The following is an 18,087-nucleotide window of genomic DNA, read 5'->3' on the forward strand; positions in this document are numbered from 1 at the left end:
CCACCACTCCACTTATCAGAGAAAACATTCAGCCTTTGGTTTTTTGGGATTGGCTTGGTTTTTTTTTCTTTCAAAAATCTTTCTCTTGAAAAGAAGATGAGTTAAAAATTGAGGATTTGCTTTTCACCCTTCCATGAGGTTAGTATTAGGTTGTGCTTCCTCTTTTGGCAAACATGAAAGCTTTTTCAGTATTCTTTAGTATTTTAGTAGTTACATATTTTACTCTTTGTTTGTATATTGTACCTGCTGACAGCAAAGTAGGCTGATTCTAATGTCCATTGTAATGTGGAGAGACCAACATTTCTACTTCACTGAATCAGAAAAAAACCTGGTGTTTTTGTCTTGGAGTTAGTAATTTGTTGACTGATCTGAATGCTATTAAAGAAAAATTTATTTATAGCACTTGTTGGAGAATTACATAGGTTTTATCATAGGGAAGGAAGTGGGACTCAACCCCTAATATAGTAAAGGCAAGTGGAGATTTATAGCCAAGGATCAGGGTGAGGGTCTTTGTGGAAAATTACTAAAAGGAAACATCAGGCATGTGGGAAATCCTGACTAACTGGATCTAATAGGATTACTGCTGAAGGTAGACCAGAGTGGAAAAAGTGTACAGGATAGGGAATTAGAGCAGGTATCAGTGATAGTGTTGTCATCAGGCTGTTCAGTTGGGGTGCAGGTCCTTGGTGTCCTGAACAAAGAATTGAGCAAGATACACACAAGTAACAAAGTACAGACTTATTGAAGGTCAAAGTGGAAGTAGGACTCCATAAAGTAGAGTAGAGTGAACCAAGCAAGAGAGAGAGGATCAAAGCCCCCATATCTGGAAATTAGTGTTTTTATAGGCTGAGCTGTGAGGCATTCTTTTCTCTATTGGGACCTGATTGAAGACCTTACTCCATTTGTCCCCATTGGTAACCTTATGATATTTGATGAAAATACTGTCCGATTTCCCCCCATTGATTATATTAGAAAACCTAATAAATACTGCCCATTTGGTCATTTTAAAATGCCAAACCTGTAGTGGGAATTATCATGGTAATGGGACTTAACTTAAACAGGGACATGACTTGTCTTCCTGTCTTGCCCTCTAGCAGCTTCCTTTTTGCACCCTGCCTCCACCATCTTGGTGTCTTGAACTCCTACCTAACAATTGAAGATTTCTCATAAACTAACTTTAGTAAATTCTTGCTAAAACTAGATTAAGTGACAGAGCCCAGTCAGAAAGAGAATTCAAAAGAGCCTGACTGAAGTTTGATCTAAAGACATTCTATTGATAATTCACTGAGGAGTTTATATTGTTGCAAAGATCAAAATTACTCATTTTTGTTGAATTGAAATGCCAAGTTAAAAAAAAAAAAAGAGAAGAAAATGAAAAGCAACAAAAATCCAAAAAGGAAATGCCAAGTTCTTTTGACTGTGTTGAAAGTAATGCTTCATTCTTATTCTAAGTATGAGGTTATTGTATACTACTTTTTTACAGTATTATTTCCCTTCTGCCATTAATGTATTATTTTTCATTATGACTTGGATTTCTTGAAATTAATTAAATAATTTTACAAAAAAATGTAGCTTTGATTTTATAAGCCCACTTAGAAATCTGACTTAAAATGAATCATTGGTGATGCATAGAAGGGAAGAATGTGGCTTTAATTAAGGATCATTCTGTCTTACCCTATATGACAGAGTGGAACAATGTAATACTTAAGAGTGTAGATGTTCAACCTGTAACTGAATGCAGTGGATTTGCCTCTGGCCAGCGCAAAGACAGTAGCACAACCAGGAAATAAGAGTGAAGAAAGGTTTGTTACTTGCAGCAAGTAAGGAACACACCAGAATAATTCTCATAGTAGTGCCGTGCATAAGGATCAGAAGTTTGAGGCCAAACTTAGCAACTTAGCAAGACCCTGTCCCAAACTAAAATTTTTAAAAGATCTTGGGATTTCACTAAGTGGTAGAATGCTTGCCTGAAATGTATAGGACCTGGATTGAATCACCAGTAATACATACAAAAAATAAAAAAATAAAATATCATTTAAAAGAGCAGCAAGATTCCACATACACAGAGGCTTAATTGATTTCCCTTGAAAGTATCTGCCTAGTGGTTAACAAGCCCAGTGGGTTTATTCATGTATTCAAGAAACATTTATTGAGCCCTTGGATCCCTGGACAATGCATCTATAAAGAGAAATAAAACAAAGTATTTGTCTTTAGGGAACTTAAAATCTCATAGAAGGTGTAGATAAGCAAGTAGATAATGTTCAGGATAGCATTTCAACTGGAGTAGTGCAGGTAAGTACAGAACTAGGGAAACATCTGTGAGGATATTCAAGCCAGGCTGAATGGTTGGGGAAGCAAGTGAAGGAAGGGAATGAAATAAGAAGCCTATACTAAGGTAGATGTGGAACTCCCATGGAAACTTAGATGGATTTGAGAGAGATGAGTGAAGAAATGATAAATGATGTGGTTCAAGGATGAATGCTAGGTTTTCAGTTTGTTCACCAAGAAGAGAAAAATGCAGAAGGAAGAACAGATTTGGAAGAAATATGGAGCAGTTGGGAGCATGTTTAATTCGAGGTGCAGGTGAGTGATCACCATCTTGATCACTTTCTGGTTGTCAGCATAGAACTCTTGAAATATTTAATTGCATAAGAATATTCAGATGAAATATAGTAGAGGGCAAAAGATGGGACCTGGAAAAGCAATATTTAAATACTAGACAGAGGAAAAGGAAATTGGAAAAGTAAAATTGGGAGGCAGTAGTCAAACTTTAAGTATTTAAAATTTAGATGTTTGCTGATTCCATTCCATGTGGAAGTTGCAGAACTGTTAAAAATTTGCCCATTCACTGGGCATTAATTCAGTCTAGTTCATGTATTTGGAGAAAAAATAACTTATTAGGTTAGGTATAATTTAATCATTTTTATAATTTTCAAAAACATTACAGAACCAAAATTCAAGGCATTGGTAATGTGTGATATTAAAAATAAGATTAAGTCAGGCAGGGTGGTATACACCAAAATTTCAGCTACTTGGAAGGTTGGGGCAGAAGGTTTGCCAAGTTCAAGGCTGACCCGGGCAATATAGTGAGACCCAGTCTCACAATAAGAAAGGGTTAGGGATGTAACTCAGTGGTAGAGTCATCCCTAAGTTCACTCTCCAGAACTGAGGGGAAAAAATTGAAAACCAGGATTATTCAACATCAGCAGGCAGGAACCTGTGCACTCATAGACTGGACTGAGCTCTCCTCTGTAGCTCTGTGTAGGAATCAAAATAGAAGCAAAATCCATTCAAAAGTTGACTTTTTCATTGTTGTGGTGGTAATGCTTGGGACTTGGATCAACTCCAACCATCATGCTTTCTGCCACTTCATATAAAAATACCTTTTTTCAAAGACTTCTTTATTCAGGTCTTCGGAGATGAATAGGACAGGCAATCCCAAAACTGAGAAAACTAAATAATGCAGTAAGCGTAAGGAAGAGATCTGCTTAGAATTACTGTGATGTCATTCAGAATGAGGGGAGAGGAATAGACTATGGATAAAGTAGAATCTTTGGGAAGGTGATGTTTGAGTGGGTTTTGAAGGATAGGGAAGATTTAGATAGTTGAAAACAGAAAATTTCAACTGGAAACAAAAGAAACTGAGAACCTAGAACATTTTCTGAGGATAAAAAGTAACCCCCTGCAATAGAGGGAGTATTAAGTGGGGGCATAATACAGGGTAGGTTACAGGGGCAGGCATATACTACATCATAAAACTCCTTAGCATTATTGTAAATAAATTTCCTAGGCAGTCACTGAAATTTTAATGAAGAAATTATAAAAACCAAGCTGTACTTTACAAGAACTACTTCTGTAAGTGTACATAAAATTGACTGGAAAGTGAGAAAATTTACATAGGAGACACAAAGGTTTAATAATAAATGGTATTTCAACAACATTTATTTAGGAAAACCGATTCTTAATTTTTTTCCTTGATCAAGTGTGCATAGTCTCTATTATTAAATGGCCTCCTAAGAAGCCTATTATGTGAAGCCGAAAATCATCAGCAACTCCCGCAAGCTTCTGCATATGACCATGGAACAGAGTTCTCAAGTCTAGAACAGGGACTTCCAATCTTTTCACCATCACAGAGAACTTTGTTTTCTGTGTGGGTAGTCCCATGTTTTGAAAGATTTTGGGCTTTTAAGAAAATTAATACTTAATGTTTTATGTTTATTTTAACAAAGACATAATTTCCAGTCCCAGTATCATCCATGTTAAACATTTATAAAGTTCAGTTGGAATGATTTTATCAAAAAGCAAAGAAATACCACAAGTTGGTCTGTGGCACACAATTGCAGTGTTGATTTGTTTAAAATACTGAAAATAACCCATGACCCATATATTCTTACCTCACAAGTCTCAAAGTTCTATTAATTTCAAGATTGTTTAAGTTAAACAGTTGGATCCTCAACAGGAAAAGGACTATGTAGCACACCTTTTCTGTATCCCTTTGAGCTTTTGTGGAATTAGAAAGAATAATTAACATTTACCTACCTACCTGGAACTTCAAATTAAATTTTTTCTTTTTTATTACAGAGAGTAATGAAGGATGATTACAGGAAAAAAAATGAAAATGTATTAGCAAAAAGAAAAGTCCTTTTCTCTACAAATATGTATGTATGTATAGAAAGAAACTTTAAAGAACAAGTCCTTTTCTCTACAAATATATATGTATGTATAGAAAGAAACTTTAAAATATATATATAGATGGATTCCTATTCTGTATTGGTTTTAAAACTCTTTTCAGGGTCCAGGAATAAAAAATTAGCCACATGGTATCCTTATTTCTAATTTTATTACTTATACAATTAATCATTTATGTTTGGACTTGGGGATTTCTAACTTTCTGAAATTAAAAGTGGCTTTCTCTTAAATCGCCTTGTCACTAAATCTTTAAACATATCCCTAGTTATTATTTCCTTGGGAAAAAAATTGCTAGGCCTGCTGATTTTAAAATTTTCAAAAGGTGCTGCCAGCTTTCCTATAGGTTAGAAAAAAAAAAATCACATTAGTATCAGAAGTTAGAATGTTTGGTGCATAACGACTACTGAACAGTTCAAGCCACATGAATTCAGAGGAAAGAGATCCCTTTTAATAAGGTAGATTGGGTACTTTTCATGGAAGATATGGAATTGGAGATGAATCTTGAAGGGCAAAGGAAGACCCTAGTGGAAAGAGTTTCCATAATCACAGCTGGGCACTGGGAGTGCTGACACAAGAGCGCTGACTCCAGGCTTTCCTTGCTCATGAACTTAACACAGACAACATTTTTTTTTTCACATATATATTCCTATGTAAGTTTATATACATTCACATATATATATACATATATATATATATGAATATACCCTAATGGCAACCAAATCCTGCTCGTACATTTTCATATATATTCAGTTACATAATCATAAACTATAACTAAAACAAATTGCAAACATCCATCTTAAAAGAAAAATAACTATACAAATTTATATCCATTTAAATATTTTCATGCATATTTTTACATATATATTCATATTTATATTCATATATATGGATAAAACTGTTTAAGCCCTAAACTAACCCTATTTTTCTACATTAATCCTATACCTACCAGACACCTCAGAGAAACCTCTATACATATAAACCATAACATTTTATATGAATGTACCTATGTATTTGGGGATGTAAATTCATAAATTCACATAAAAACCCATGGATATTTTATAAATATACTCATTTCCATAGGCATAACCCAGATTTCACTTGTAACAATATTGCTTACCTTAAAAATATCCATAGATAAAAGTAATTTTAATATGTATTACCTCTATATTCATATATTGATATATATGTTCCAAAGGAACCCTTCCCCTAAACTGAAGCTGTAACTCAGAACTAAACCTAACCCTACCCATAATCATGAGCCTTTTAAACAAAAATTATAAATATTACTTTGACTATCCATAGATTTTCACATATATAGTCCATATATGTTTGTATACTTCATATATATGTGTGTGTGTACCTAATGGCAACCAAAATTCTACCCATAAATTTTCATATGTATTCAGTTACATAATCATATCCTATATCTTACTAAAATTGTAAACATCCATCTCAAAAGAAAAATAACTAAATTCATATCCATTTAAATATTTTCATGTATTTTTTATATACATATGTTCATATTTGTATTCATATATATGGACAAAAATATTCAAACCCAGTATTAATGTATTGTGGTCTATTTGATTCTTGAAGTAGAGAAAGTTTTTTGATGTATGTCGATGTGCCATTGTTCTGGACATAAATAGTTATGATTGTTAGGTCTTGTTGATGTATAATTCCCTTAAGCAGTATGAAATGTCCTTCTTTGTCCCTTCTGATTAACTTTGGCTTGAAGTCTACTTTATCTGATATAAAGATGGAAACCCCTGCTTATTTATGTGATCCATGTGAACGATACTTTTTTCCCCCATCCTTTCACCTTCAGTCTGTGGTTATCTTTGCCTATGGTGTGATTCTCTTGGAGACAGCATATTGTTGGGTCTTGTTTTTTAATCCAATCTGCTGGTCTTTGTCTTTTGATTGATGAGTTTGGGCCATTAATATTCAAGGTTATCATTGATTTGTGTTCCCAGTCATTTTGGTTTATTTCTAGTTTTTAATTTGAGTTAGTTTCTCCTTTGATTGACTGTTCTTTTAGTGTAGTTCCTCCCTTTGCTGGTTTTCAGTTTTATTTTTCATTTCATCTTCATGGAATATTTTGTTGAGAATATTCCGAAGTGCAAGCTTTCTGGTTGTGAATTCTTTTTAATATTTGTTCATCATGGAAGGTTTTTATTTCACCTTCAAATCTGAAGCTTAATTTTGCTGGATGTAGGATTCTTGATTGGTATCCCTTTTCTTTCAGAGATTGATATATATTATTCTAGGACCTCCTGGTATTGAGGATCTGGATTGAGAAATCAGCTGAAATCCAAATTGGTTTCTCCCTAAATATAATTTGATTTTTTTTTCTCTCATAGCCTTTAAAATCCTATCCTTATTCTGTATGTTAGTCATTCTCATTATGATATGCCTTGGTGTGGGTCTGCTGTAATTTTGTATGTTTGGGGTCCTGTAAGCCTCCTGTAGTTGAATTTCCATATCATTCTTTAGATTTGGTAACTTTTCTGATATTGATTTCATTGAAAAGATTATGTATTCCTTCGATTTGAATCTCCACACCTTCATCTATTCCAATAAATTTCAAATTTGACCTTTTCATGTTATCCCATATTTCTTAGAAGTTCTGTTCATGGTTTCTTACCATCTTCTCTGTGTGGCCAACTTTATTTTCAATAGTGTATATATTTGGTCTTCATTGCCTGAGATTTTGTCTTCTAAGTAGTCTAGTCTGTTGGTGATGCTTTCTATTGAATTTTTAATTTAGTTTATTGTTTCCTTCATTTCAAGGATTTCTGTTTTTTTTTTTTTTCAGAATCTCTGTCTCTTATTGAAGTGATCTTTAGATACTTATATTTGCTCTCTTAATCATTCTTTGCTTCACAGATCAGTTTAACCATGTACATTCTAAACTCCTCTGACATTTCTTCCACTGTGGTGTCAGTGGATTCTGTTATTGAAGTATCTTGGTTAGCTTGGGGTGATGTGTTCCCTTGCTTTTTCTTGTTGTTTGTGTGTCTACACATCTAACAGTATGAATCTGAGGCAGTAGAGTTTCTACCCTGTGGCCTTGTAATGTCCCTGAAGATTTCTTGTACCTTACTGTTTAGGGGGAGACAAATAAAAACAACAACCAACGCAAACAGTTTACAGCATTAAACCAAATAGTTCATACTATGATGTCTATGATATTAATTATCACAATAAACAAAAATGATACGATTAATTATTGCCTATAATAAAATGTTAAGTTTGAAAAAGGGTTTATATTTTCAAATGTTGGATGGTAGAGAACAGAAGTGATATAGGATATGATGATTATGAGGGAGGGGGAGAGAAGATAGAAGGTAAAAGATTAAAGGAAGAGTGAAAGAGAACAATAGAGATTGACTGTCAGAAGAAGAGAGAGATTCAAGGGAAACAGGAGAAAAATATATAAAGCAAATATTTAAATAAAAACATAAAAATAAAAGAATACAAAAGTATAATATACTAATCAAACATCCTAGTTCACAAAAAACTAATCCATGTAAAATAACTGGCTTCAAAAATCCTAGAGATGAGAAAAAAAAGAGGAAACTGTAAATCTCCATGTACCACTGAGGTCACAATTAAACAGTGAAAAAGAATTTTAAAAAAAGAAAAGAAAAATATTTTGATAAAAAGTTAAAGAATTCTTTCTGTTGGAGTTCAAAATATTCTCAGCTTTTCTTCTCAGCAGTTTTAGGTTGGGTCTTCTGGAGTGGGATGCTCTGCCGTCTGGATTGCTGGAGTGAGAGGTGTAATCCCATAGGCAGAATTCCTGGAGGTAGAATTCCTGGAGGCACGGTTTAGGCTTAGGTGGGCTCCAGGCTCTTCACTGAATGCCAGTTGGTCTGGAGATTTTAAATCAACATACATCCAGCTTCTAGTACTTGCTGGTGCATGCTGGAGGACTTTACCCCAGGGCTTCTCTGGGTTCCACTCCTATGGTGGAGGAGCCAATTCTTAGTTCCCTACGTCACCTGCAAACCCCTTGTTTCCTGGTCTCTGGTTCAGTCTCCAAACAGTTTCCACTGCCCCCATCCTTCCAAGTTCCTGGCCAGATGTATCTTTCCCAGCTGGTCCTGCAAGCAGTTGGATTGGAGTGGGAGAGGTAGAGCTGGACGGGTTTCAGTGATCAGTTGTAGGCCTGTGTTTTGGACCAAACTCACATTTGCCAGGAATCAGCTTGCTCAGTTGCTAGCATGGGCTGTAGTCACAAAATGGTTCCGTCCTTTGTCCTCTGCACTCCTCCTGGAGAGATGGTACCTTCCTTCCCCACACTCAGGTATTGTGCAGTGCATCCTTCAGGTTTGTTGAGTAACATCCTTGGTCTGTAAATGCTCTGTACCCAGACATACTGCGGGCCTCCCGAAAATGTGTGTTCCTTTAATTCTCTTACCCCTCTATTGTGCTCCTGGAGGAAACTCTCAGGCTGGAGCTTCCAGCCTGACTGTGCCACTGGGAATATTCACCCTCCTATATACCTGGTCTGCTTTGAATGTCTAGTTTTAGGTTCCAGTAAAGTCTCTCCCCCACCCTTTTGTTCACCCACCTTTTGGAGAAGCTGCCTGTTTTCTTGGTTTCACGCCATGGAGCAGCCAGGAACACAGCCTCCTTTATTCCACCATCTTCCAGACAACATTCTTATTGGGTGAAACTAGGTAACTACAAGTGTCTGAAAAAATTTAAATGTTGAACCCAGGAAATTAAAACTATTGAAAAAGTCATTTAGTTTATTGATTTGGGAGTTCAGAGAATTTAGAAAATAAGAAAGTTATATTCCATTAAAAATCAGTTCTTAATTTATTAAGATTTTAAAATTGAATTCACATCACAATGCTATCTTTTTTCTTTCATTATTAGCAAAGAATAATTGCTCAGATGTTTGCTTTGAGTACCCTGACAAACTTTTATACACCTGTTTTCACTAAAATTTGAAAATCATTGAATTTCCCTGTCACTGATTCAGATTATGTATTACATGATATTTTTCTTTGTACTTTGTTGAATGATTAGTAATGAAATCTCTTTATTATTTGGATTATTGAAAGATGAGTAGCTCTGAATTCTTTCACTTTAGTGCTTCCTCTGCCTAATTCAGCAAGATGTGAATAAAATGGAGGACTCTAGTGCCACACCTTTTTTATAGAGGCCTTTTTGAAGAGGTCTGCTTGCTATTTTCTAGGTTTACTACATGATCCCTTTTTGGTAAATTACCTATAGAATTCCTCTACTATTGTTAGATAATTAATTTGTTATGCAGTTGACCACTTATTTGCTGTATAGAAAGTAGTATAAAATGCTTTTCTAGAATTTGAACGGATCCACAAAGTATCAGAGCTGCTAATTATGAAAAAATTGGGGCTACATTAATTTCCCATCTTCTTTTTATTATCTGAACCACCTATTTCCTACAGGGAATATAATGTGTATGAGCACATTAACAAAAGATGCATTAGTAGAGCCCACTGATTAGTCTCTTTCTGATGAGCTACTCTCAAATGCACTTTACTTACAGGGCAAAAATCAGTGTTACCTTGTGCCAAATCATGGCACTATAACCGAGGGGCATTGACACAGAACTTGCGGTATTCATGAGCAGATTATGACTCAGTGCATTTTTTTAAGACTTCTTTTTACCAAGAATTATTTTAATTCTTTGCTGTCTGAATTGTCATCACAGAGAATTCTTCATATTCATCTCTTCAGGCCCCCTTTTAAAATGTAGTTATTTGTGGCTTAAATAACCTCATGGTGTGGTCTAGTTTGTCTTTCCTCCAATGGTGAAAGAGAATGACTGAGTCAGACCATTGGGCACTTCTGGGAGATAAATGGAGGAGTTATCTAGTTTTACTTTAAGCTAGTCATAAATTGATATGCTGATTAGGCATATTCACTTTGATATCAAAGCTTACTTCTTAAAAAGTAATAGGGTTCGTCAGAATTTTAGTACTTTGTTCTCTTTTCAATACATATGCTTGGGATATAATATTTCTTTTTTGCTGATTATTATGTAAATGTGAGAATTTGAAAGTAGTTTATAGGTAGAACGTAAACTAACATATATTAAGCACTACTGCATGCTCTCATTTACATGTTTTCATTTACTTTTTACAATAATTCTAAGTAAATTTTATAATCTGCATGTTTAGAAAGAAAACTGGGGCTCAGAAATATTAGTTGATTGTCTGAGATAAGACTGTGTTGATGCCAAACCAATGCCGTTTCCATAGCTAATTCTTTCAGTTACTATCATACAAGTGTTGACTGAAGTGAGTCAACTGTAATTATTTTCAAAAAACTGCTGCAAAAAAAAAAAAAAAAAACTGCTGCTGTTGGGTCTGGATTCAGTCATTGAGAGCTGGAGTTGAGTCCCATGAGTATAATCTGGGTCCAGTCATTAACCTCTGTTACCTTCATTGTAGAATGAAGCTCATGCTCCCTACACCCAGGGTTTTCATGAAGATAAATAATGTCATCATTTATGTAAAGCACATAGCACCACGCCAGACCGTTAGAAAGCCCTTAATACAGACTTTCTGCCTATAAACAAAATTTTCACTTTCTGCTATGGGTCAGGTTATTTTGTTTTAATATCATATCCAATAATCGGGTCATTTTTTTTTCCTTTTTAACTGCTACACAGAAACATAAAAGTTGGAATATTAATGGGATACTGTGTACTATTCAGTACATGTATATGTTACAAAATGTTTTAATCAGATTAAGTATTTACTTCCTCAAACGCTGTTGCTTTGGGGTGAACTGTCAAAATCCTTCCTTTTAGCTTTTTGACATGTATTAGACATAATTGTTACCTATTGTGCAGTATGATTATAGTTCCCCAGAGTTTTTTGCTCTTATCTAACTGACTTAGTTGCCACAGATCAGTCTTTCCTAGTTCCTCCCCCTCCTCACTATTCCTGGTCTCTGGTAACCATTCTACTCAACTTTTCATTTTTGGGGTTTTTTTGGCACCAGGGATTGAACTCAAGGGCATTTGACCATTGAACTACATCACCTTTTTTAGATTTCACAGGAGTGAGATGATGGAGTACTTGTTAGTCTGTGCCTGGCTTGTTTCATTTAACATAATGTCCATTTTATCCACATTGTTACATATGATAATATTTTGTTCTTTTTCTTTTTATGACTGAGGAGCATTCCATTGTATATGTGTACTACATTTTCTTTACCCATCTATCAAGTTTCCATTTCTTGATTTTTGTGAATGGTGCTACACTGAACATGGGAGTATAAAAGTCTATTTGATGTGCTGATTTATTTCTTTTAGATATATGCCCAGGAGTGGAACTGCTGACTCAAATGATGGTTCTATTTTTAATTTTTTGAGAAACCTCCATACTGTTTTCTCTAATGACTGTACTAATTATAGTACCACAAACAGGGTCCAAAGGTTCCCTTCCTTTCCACATTCTTTCCATCACTTCTTATCCTTAGTTTTTTGGATATGAGGTCATGGCTCATTGTGGTTTTGATTTTCATTGTCCTGATGATTAGTGATATTGAACATTTTTTCCATAGATTCATTGTTCCCTTTTATATCTTCTTGTAAGAAATGTCTGTTTAGGTTCTTGCCCATTTTTTAATGAGTTTGTTCGGTCTGTTTTGGTGTGGTTTTGCAGTTCCATATGTTCTGAACATCGACCCTTTGTCAGATGTATGCATTGCAAATATTTTCTCCTATAAGTTGTCCCTGCACTAAGTTGAGTATTTCCTTTGCTGTACAGAAGCTTTTCAGTTTTAGGTAATACCATTTGTTTATCTTGCTTTTGTTTCCTATGCTTTTGGGGTATTGTCTAAAAACGAATTCTTACCATTCCAATGTCCTGAAGCATTTCCCCCCTATTTTCTTGCACTGTTTTCATAATTTCAGGTTTTACATTTAAGTCTTTAATCCATTTTGAGTTGATTTTTTGTAGCTGATGAGAGACCAGGGTCTAACTGCTTCTTCTGTATGAGGAAATCCAATTTTGCCAACACCATTACTGAAAAGACCATCCTTTCTCCAATGTGTTCTCTTAGCACTGCTGTTGAAATCAGTTGTCTATAGATATATGGGTTTATTTCTAGCCTCTCTTTTCTCTTTCATTGATCTGTGCCTTTATGCCAGTACCATGCTGTTTTGATTACTATAGCTTTGTTGTATGTTTTGAAGAAGCAGTTAGATCCTTATAAAAATCAGCATATATCAGTATAAATACATAAAGATATTGGATTGTCCTTGTATCCCTGGGATGAATTCTACTTAATCATGGTGAATAATCTTTTTATTTGCAGTTTGGATTTGGTTTGCTAGTATTTTGTAGAGGATTTTTACATCTGTGTTCATAGAGGATATTGGCCTGTGGTTTTCTTTTTGTGTTGTGTCCTTATCTGGTTTTGGTATCAGAGTAGTACTGGCCTTGTAGAATGTATTTGGAAGAATCCCTTTCTCTTCTGTATTTTCAGGAGAATGGGTATTAATTTTGTTCTAAATGTTGGTAGAATTTGACAGTGAAAACATCTAGCCCTGGGCTTCCCCCTCCCATGTAGGATGCTTTTTATTAAGGATTTAATCTTATTAACTCATTAGTGGTCCGTTCAGATTTTCTATTTCTTTGTGATGTAGTCTTAAGTTGTGTATGTCTAGGAATATGTCCATTTCTTCTGGATTATCAAATTTGTTGGTATAGTGAATAATAATCTCTAATGATCTTTTATATTTGTGTTGTCAGTTATAATATTCTCCTTTTTATCTCTGATGTGAGTCTTCTTTCTCCTTAGTCTAGCCAAGGGTTTTTCTCTTTATTTCAATTTTTTCAAAGAATTTAGCTCTGTTTCATTGGTCTTTTTGTTTTAGTCTCCATTTATTTCTGCTTTGATTTTTTTTTTTCATTCCTTCTACTAATTTTGGGTTTAGATTATTTGGGTCTTCTATTTCTTTGAGATTCAGTGACAGATTATCTGAGATCTTTCTAGTTTTTCAAATGTTGTGATTGTTATAAACTTCTCTTTTAGTCTGTTTTTTGCTGTAACCCATAGATTGTGACAGATTGTGTTTCCATTTTTCATTTGTTTTAAGAAAATTTTAAATTTCCTTCTGGATTTCTTCCTTGATCCATTTGTTCAGAAGTAAAATACATTTAATACTTCGATCTTTAAAAATTTGTTGGAACTTGTATTGTGGTTTATCATATGATCTGACCTAGAGAATGTTCCATGTGCTGATGAGAAAAATGTCTCTTTACCAGCTATTGGATGGAATGTTCTATAGAAGACTATGAGGTCCATTTGGCCTCAAGTACAATTTAACTCAGTTTCAATATTGATTTTCTGTCTGGATGAACTCTCTTTTTAGGTCTGTTAATACATTATATATTTGGATGTTCCAATATTGTATGCATATATATATTATTACTGCCTCTTGCTGAGTTGATCCTTTTATCATTATATAATGACCTTCCTTGTCTCTTTTTACTGATTTTGATTTAAAGTCCATTTTATTTTATGTTAATATGGCTACTACTATATTCTTTTGCCTCCTATTTGCATAGAATATTTTATCCTTTCACTTTAGTCTGAGGTGAGTTTCTTATAAGCAAAATATAGTTGGATCTTGTTTTTTTATCCATTTACTCTATATCTTTGAAAAGTATAACTTTACATTCATGCTTACATTCAAGGCCATTATTGATAGTTAAATTCTTACTACAGGCATTATTTGTTTCCTAGTTTTGTTGTAGTTCTTTCTTTCTGTTTTGTAGTCTTTCTTCATGGTTAAGTGAATTACTTTAGTAGTGTGTTTTGATTCCTTGATTAATATTTTGGATTTGTCCATTACAGACTTTTGCTTTGTGGTTCCCATGAGGCTTACAAAAATATCTTTTTATTTTAGCAAGCTATTTTGAAATGCTAGAAACTGATTCCCTTAGCTCTTGTACTGGTAGTTTGGTGCATGAATAGCTCTTCAACTTGGTGTGTCTTTGGGATATGAACTTCAGAAGTTCTTTCTTGGCTGCTGTCTTGCTCTGTCCCTTCCAGTTGGGTCATCTTGAACATGATAATATCTCAAAATGCCTTAAGGATGTAGTTGCCTCCACTTTTAGAAATAACCTTTATTTTTATGGTCTATGTCTTAGGTAAATGAAGAGTACTGCAGTAATATTTGCTTTCTTAAGATTATATATACATTTTAAATGGGAAAATTTTATTTGGTGTCTTAAATAACTTGCAATTTAGCATCTCAAGCTCCATTGTCAGTTATGACCTCCTTACCACAACTTAATGCAATTAATGTTAGAATCAGTCCCTGGTATCCTGATCTCTTATTCCACAAATTGCTAACTAAAGGATTACCTAACTTTAAATAGAGGTGGTTTAATATAGAGAACAAGCACAGATTGCATTCAAATGTACCTAAGAGACCTCTCATTGTCTTCAAATTATAGACAACATATTTAGAATTTCCTATAATTATTGTAAGAACCAGGTGACATGGTGTGTACATAGTACTCTTCATGTACCTGGTATACAACAAGCTTTCTCTCCCCATCCACTGATGGGAATATACTGAAGTTTGATAGAGAAGTCTTGATTTTGTGCTTTCTTTCCTTTTCAAATAATATCACTTTACCAACTATCTGTCACTGATAACTGTCCTATTTCAGATGTTTGATTTTATAGTAATGAGTTTACTTATAAAGTAAATCATTGGATTTGTTCCCACCAGTGATACCAAGAAGAAGCAGGGAATGAAGAAAAGGAACAACAGTGAAGTGGAAGATGTGGGACCAACAAGTCATCATAGAAAGAAGACCAAGTGGGAAATCTTACAGCCTTTGGATACAGGCCTGTCTTTAGCAGAGGATGAAGAGCTGGTGTTACATCTACTCAAAAGTCAAAGCTAAACACTTCCATGCCTGTTTGCTCCTTGATACCTCTGGACATCATTTCATTGAGAAGAAGTTAGAACACAGTTGACTTTGGGGCCTGCCTGTAGGTACCACGTGTCCCATTCCCAGAGGACACATTCTTCAGACAAAAGCATCTCCGAGCCCCTTCACCGGCCATCCATGCTTTGCACCATCACAGAACATATTCAGAATAAGGGTGGGATATAGTTTCCTGATCTCATTTTACAACATGTGCTCTGTTAGATTTTCTGTGTGGGTTCCTACTTCTTCTCACTGGAAATGCTTCTTTGTTTTACTGATAAGTTCTGGAGCCTTATTTCATTGGAAATTCCTGTATCACTATTCAGAAGTTTCAGTGTTACTATTAAAATGGCTCTTAATTTTAAGGTATATTTCATATTTCCAAAGAGATAGCATATGATGGACCAGCCTTGAAAAAGTAGTATTTTTGAATTGAAATGATCATTAATAAACATATTTCCTATAAAATAAAGTATTAATGTTTTCATTGTGTCCAATGATATGAGGCCCTCTGAAGGGAAGGTTCTTAAGATTAAAATACATGGCCATCTGGGTATGGTGGCGCCGGCCAGCAACTCCGAAGGCTAAGATAGGAGGATCATGAGTTCAAAGCCAGTGTTAGCAAAAGCAGCTAAGCAACTCAGTGAGACCCTATCTCTAAATAAAATACAAAATAGGGCTGGGGATGTGACTTAGTGTTTGAGTGCCTCTGAGTTCAAACCCTGGTACCAAAAAGTAAATAAAATAAAAATAGAATGCATGGCCAGTTGCTGAAAATAGTGTATTGTTCATATTGAGTTAGCCTGATCAAAGACAATATCATTTTGCTTACACTTACTGATTTGCTAGCAATCACTTATAAAATCTGTGAAAGTCCAGAATCTAAGCAGTAGAGGCCCACAGACCTTCTGTAGGCACTCTGTTCAGGAGATGCCAGAGATCCCCACCCCACCCCCCAGATCAGCTCTTCATAATGAGGGGGAAAGCAAAATAAGAAAGAACTTCCTTTTGGTTAAAAGTAACTGTTAGATTCTTCAAAGGAACAGAATATGGTGAATAAATCTGGGCCTTCATGAAACAGCTGTTTTTTAACAGATTTGTTATCCTCACAATTCTGTCCCCTTCCTACTTCCCTAACACATGCAAAAACAAAAATAATTTTCAGTAACAGGTGTAAATTCAATCATGAATCCAAGGAATGGGATTGATGGCACTATACCTGGTTGTCTCAGACATCAAAGTCTATATTTGTCTCTGAAGTTTCTCCTCTTTCTTTTTTTAGTATCTTTATAAGGACCACCATTGTCCCTCCACTATCCAAATGAGCAACTTGGCAACTCCTCACCCACTCTCTTTTTCCACTCTGTGCTTTACTGTTTCTATTGGTTCCTCCTCTATAGTGACCTTCCTATCCATTGTTTAACCTCACAGCTTCTGCCTTCAGGGTTCACACTCTAATCAGGACTTATCCAGACTATTGCAGCATATCCTAACTGGTCATCATGCTTCTTGGTATCACATTCGCCAACTCACCCTTCTCAGAAAATTTTCTTCATAGCCTGTGGATCTTGAGCATGTTTCTCCCAGCCTGTTCTTTTATTATAGTGCTTATCATGTGATGTTATAGATGTTTGTATTGCCCCTGTTATGTGACAAGTTTCTTGAGAAAAAAAGGGTTATGTTTTATATACCTGTATATCCCCAGCCAAATATAACACCTACACTGTATTTGGCCTAGTGACTAAGTAGACAATAATAATCCAAGACAATTTTTAGAGGTCTTTTATAGCATATTGCTCTATTACTTCTAATAAAAAGGATATAGAGTGATGGGCATGAAAACTAGATGAAATGACTAAGGGTAAGTAGATGGGAAAGAAATTCAGGTGTAGCAATCTGGAAAGATTTGGAAATTAAGAGTTTCTGATACAGATTCTCTTGGTCTTGAATATTTTCAAAATGATGAAGTTGCAAGGATATATAAACTGAAGATTTGCTATTGCATTTACTTTTCAGCTTTAGATTGTTTTTCCTAACACAAATAGGGAAGTAGGTTAGTTTAATTACTCTCTAGATGTAAGCATTAAATATATAAATTTCAAGGCCTTTGGTTCATAAACTAAATTGTGTTGTATCCTGTCCCTGGAACTGAATGGATCCTGGCTAATATATTCATTACAGGGTTTTTAATTTGCAGCTTTTGGAAACTAGTTAAAATATTAGTAGAGTGCTAATAGAAAACACAGGTAACAAATGTTATGTATATATATATGACAGTACATATATATATCAGTAATTTTTTTCCAAATTAGTTTGAATTGTATTCTGTACTAGAACTGGAACTGAATGGATCCTAACTAATATATACATGGTAGGGGATTTTAGTTTGCTGATTTTGAAAACTAGTTAAAACATCAGAATAGTGCTGATAGAA

At 34.7% G+C, this 18,087-nt stretch overlaps 1 protein-coding gene across 1 annotated transcript in view; it reads left to right on the forward strand.

The window, feature by feature from the left end:
• Positions 1-16,115, forward strand: part of Ddx10 (DEAD-box helicase 10) — a 305,507-nt gene extending 289,392 nt beyond the window's left edge. The window contains exon 18 of the mRNA XM_047517111.1: positions 15,449-16,115. Within this exon, the coding sequence (XP_047373067.1) occupies positions 15,449-15,626 (178 nt within the window). The 3' untranslated portion in view covers positions 15,627-16,115. The remainder of the gene's footprint in view (positions 1-15,448) is intronic.
• Positions 16,116-18,087: the final 1,972 nt, after the last annotated feature.

The sequence above is a fragment of the Sciurus carolinensis genome, chromosome 11, assembly GCF_902686445.1.
Source record: "Sciurus carolinensis chromosome 11, mSciCar1.2, whole genome shotgun sequence".
In the NCBI taxonomy this organism is placed as follows: domain Eukaryota; kingdom Metazoa; phylum Chordata; class Mammalia; order Rodentia; family Sciuridae; genus Sciurus; species Sciurus carolinensis.